Source organism: Gymnoscopelus microlampas, assembly GCF_963454915.1.
Source record: "Gymnoscopelus microlampas genome assembly, chromosome: 5".
Classification (NCBI taxonomy): Eukaryota; Metazoa; Chordata; class Actinopteri; order Myctophiformes; family Myctophidae; genus Gymnoscopelus; species Gymnoscopelus microlampas.
Genome location: NC_139942.1, coordinates 17,279,269 through 17,283,323, shown reverse-complemented (window position 1 = coordinate 17,283,323; position 4,055 = coordinate 17,279,269). Strand labels below are relative to the sequence as shown.

Below are 4,055 nucleotides of genomic sequence, written 5' to 3'. Positions count from 1 at the left end.
AAATATGAGTTGTTCTTCCATGGGAATTGTTTCCCTATATTGGAAAATGTTTGTAATTTGATTTGCTAATAATATGATGTGTTTGCCTTTTGTGGGGGGGAAAAAAATCACATGGGCGTGAGGAGTTGGCTCACATGACTGTTGTGACTTGCAAGTGGAGTGCAAACAGAAAAGTGAGTCACACAGAATCATGTGATGCTTTCAGGCAAAAGCTCATAGATTGTCCTTCAAGTATATCTCTTCTAAAAGTCAGCTTTGTGAGTATAAAAAAGCTCATATTAGAAGCCAAGGTTTGCCTACTACAGTCTGTCTGCCTTTGTGGTCCTCACTGGCTGATTACTGAGCACTCAATTCTGGTCTTTGGCAGTGGTGGAAAGTAACTAAGTACAGTACATGTGCTCAAGTCCTGTACTTAAGTACAATTTTTAGCCCTATTTTTTTTATTTGAAAATAGCTGATCCACAAGCTCACAGCGTCGCGATATGGCGCTTTGAGCTTATAGATCGGCTATTTTCAAATATGTTAATACTTTAACTTTTGGTACTTTAAGTAAGTTTTGATAACAATACTTTTGTACTTTTACTCAAGTAAATTTTGAATTCCGGACTTTTACTTGTAACAGTACTTCTAAATTGCAGTATTGATACTTTTACTTAAGTAAAACATTTGAGTACTTTTTCCACCACTGGTCTTTGGCTGTTACTGTCTACTGATCCCTTTCTCCTTTCCTAACTACTCCCTTTTGCTGTTCAGAGCCCTATTTGGGTCAGCTGTCCTTTTTTCTCTTTTTTTTAAATGCATGCTTTGGATGCTCTGTAAATCCTCTTACTTAATGTTTTTTTACTAGGGCTGCAACTGTTGACTATCTTAGAGATCACTTTTTTTAAATGAATTGAGTAATGGAGTTTTTGGGGGAGAGATAAAGAAAATCAGTAAATCTATTAGGATCCCCATTAGCTTCCACAAAGTGAAGTGATTGCTATTTTTCTTGGGGTCCACCACAAAATTAATAAGTCGATGCAGAAGTTTGAGTAACTACTTATTTTGTCCTACATCTACCCGTTTAGATCATCTACACTACAATTAAAAATCTAAAATAATAGATTTCCCCAAATTGATTAGGAATCTATTAAATTAGTTTGATTGTCCGTTACACCCCTAGTCTATACTTACTGGGTTGAGATTCCTTGAAATGCAACAGTCTCACTTTGACTACAGTGTTAATTTAATTGTAGATTGAATGCAGCACGTGGGTCTATAACTGGACAGATCTAACGATGAGCATTTTTCTACCAGTTCCAGCAACTAGCGTTACTTCATTTAGGGTGTTAACCAGTTTCTCAGGAGCTTGCAGTAATCTACTTGTTTTGCAGAGTTTCTGTGGAAGTTTTCCCCTTCCAGCTATGCATGCTTGTGTCTACCCTGCAGCTCACACTTGCTGCCTCTAAAAAAAGAATTTATCAGAACTCTGAGCACTCTATTCATGACTAATACTTTCTCACTTTTGAATGTCTTTTCTTTACCTTTCACTCCTCTAAACTTTCCCTTTTCCATCTCTTCTCTTTCAGTTTTGGTTCTTGTAATGGGCAAAGAAGGGGTCCACGGAGGCGGATTGAATAAGAAGGCATACTCAATGGCAAAATACTTGAGGGATTCAGGGTTCTAGTCTTGCCAAGCTTGTATAGTTAAAATTAAGGGACAAAAAGAAGAGAAACGAAATGTTGCTGTTAAGATTTCTCCAGCAAGCCGTCAAAATGTCTCGGAAACTTTAATAGCAATGATGAAGAGTGCTGGTAAGATCTTGTGTCAACTTTTGCCCCCTCCCCCTGTTAGTGGGGGAGGAAAAAGACTCTTCAATTTTGTTCATTTGTCTTTTTTTTTCCTTGTGCTCCAGCGTTGGTTTTTGTCATGGGAAAGGAGGGGGTCCATGGCGGACAGCTCAACAAGAAAGCATATACCATGGCTGATTACCTGAGGAAGTCTGGATATTGAGCAGAATCTCCACCCATCCATCCACTTAGCAGCTCACTCCCATTCACTCCATTGTATTGACAGTACTTCCAGGATTAGATGGCAAACAATGTTACTTCTTTCCTGCAGTCCACTTTTATATAAATCCCATTTCTTTGTTTTATTTTCCTTTCTTTTTTTTTTCTTTTTATCCCTTATCACCACAGCTCTTTACCTTCCTGTAACATTGTACACTACTCAACATTTTGGCACTTCAGTAATGGCATGTTCTTTGAAATTGATTAAATGTATATTTACCAAACTAGAAAATGTGCAAAAAAAAATAAAATTAAAAAAAAAAAGATTGAAGGTGTAATAAAAAGTGTAAACACATTTGGGCTCGCCTTGTATAAATACTCAACAACTGGCATATGTCTAAAGGGGAAGTACACATAATGGTTGAGGTAATTTTGCATTGTGATTCTTATTTTTGAGCATTACCGAGATGCCAGGTTCACATTGTCTTCCTTATCATCGGCATTGCAGCATGTTGGGGATTTAAAAGTTGCATGCATATCTTTTTAGCATACAGAACACTCCGTTATGTCCCCCACCTAAGCATCGATATTCCAGCCAAAACCCATCTTTTCATCTGTTCCTTTTATTTTGTTTTCAAAGTCCTGCGTAGCCACCACAAGAAGTGTAGATTTTCTCTGGCGAGGTGCTACACGTACCATTTTGCAACCTCTGTTGTGCGCACTTCTACATTGCTATATTTTTTCCATCACATGCCTTGCTGTTGTACTTGAATGTGGTCTTATAGGTTTATGATGTGCTGTTGGGATATTGTTTGAGTGTAGGGGCAGTTCAGCATTGCTGAGGTTTTCAGATATTATTCCCATGATGCTTCACTACAACCTGGAGTCTCTATGGACATTCCACCAATGACAAATCAGACCTTTTGTCAGGCGGCTCCTGTGATTTTTACTTTTGGCAGTTACAGTATATACCACTACACATGTTTAGTTAAGTTTAAGTATATTCTTCCCCTGTTGTACCAAGTGTCGGTTAAAAGCGGGATTGTTCAGGATTGCTTCAGCCCATTGTTATGGATGTTATAATGTTGGCCTCATTGTCTGACTGTAAATCATCAAGACATACTTCAAATGACTGTAAAACATTTAACTGCTTCTTTAGACAATTTTTCCACATTGTTTATGGCTAATTTGTCTGTTAACAGATGAAATAATGGCCTGATTTGACAACTGTATGAATGCATTTGACTGTATAACCAAGCTGTTGGGTATTGACAACTTGGAATTACTTGCCTTGTGCTTTAGTCATCCAAGTTGTGTCAGAAACTGTCATAGCACGGTACTTACAAGTATATTAAAACATACTGTGTACACTAAATTTATGGAGAATGGTGTTGGTTGGAATAAGAACATTTGTAAGTTGTCTTGTGAAAACTTTCTGAGAATAACTGTGTATCCTGTGCCATAAAATAGATCTGATCTGTTGCTACTGTGAGTTGGATTTTTAACTGCTGCTCCAGCAAGGAGTAACTTAAATGGCACTTTCCTAAGGGATATTTTGGCATCAGTAATATTCTCTAGGCTATGTGGAATATGTACAGAATTAAACAAAACAAAAAAAGACGAAACGGATGTCCTTGCTGTTTGGTCATTTCTTTTGGTTTGGAATTCAGATCACACAATATACTTTTCCAAAAAAATGGGAAAATGCCATTAATTGATGAGATAAAACCTTTGTTTACAGACAGATCAAATAAAAGTTATTTCAACCAGAAGTAAATCCAGCATGTATTTTCTTTCTCATTGCCAAATGAGTACTGTGTATGCACCATTTCTTGTGTTTCTAAATATAAATTCTTAATGTAATAATTGTATTTTTATTTGTGAAGTTGTGTAAAGGTATAGGCACGTGATCATATCAAGCATGGTCACGATCGTTCGGCAGACGCAAATAGGTTTAAAGTTTTTACGAAATGTGAGGATATTCTGCTTTATTTTCTGTTCAAGGTTCTTTTAGGCCACAATAATACAGTAGATTAGCCTATACAGAGTGGATCTAGGCCGTGTTTA

General features: G+C 37.0%; 1 protein-coding gene across 2 annotated transcripts in view; it reads left to right on the top strand.

The window, feature by feature from the left end:
- Positions 1-3,765, top strand: part of LOC311045688 (profilin-2-like) — a 6,218-nt gene extending 2,453 nt beyond the window's left edge. Inside the window, exon 3 of one of the 2 annotated variants that reach the window (XM_084057644.1) lies at positions 1,895-3,765. In XM_084057644.1, coding sequence (XP_083913770.1) covers positions 1,895-1,992 — 98 coding nt within the window. In that variant the 3' untranslated portion in view covers positions 1,993-3,765. Of the gene's footprint in view, positions 1-1,568; positions 1,845-1,894 lie in introns of those variants that run through there. The other variant, XM_084057645.1, reaches the window with a different exon arrangement.
- Positions 3,766-4,055: the final 290 nt, after the last annotated feature.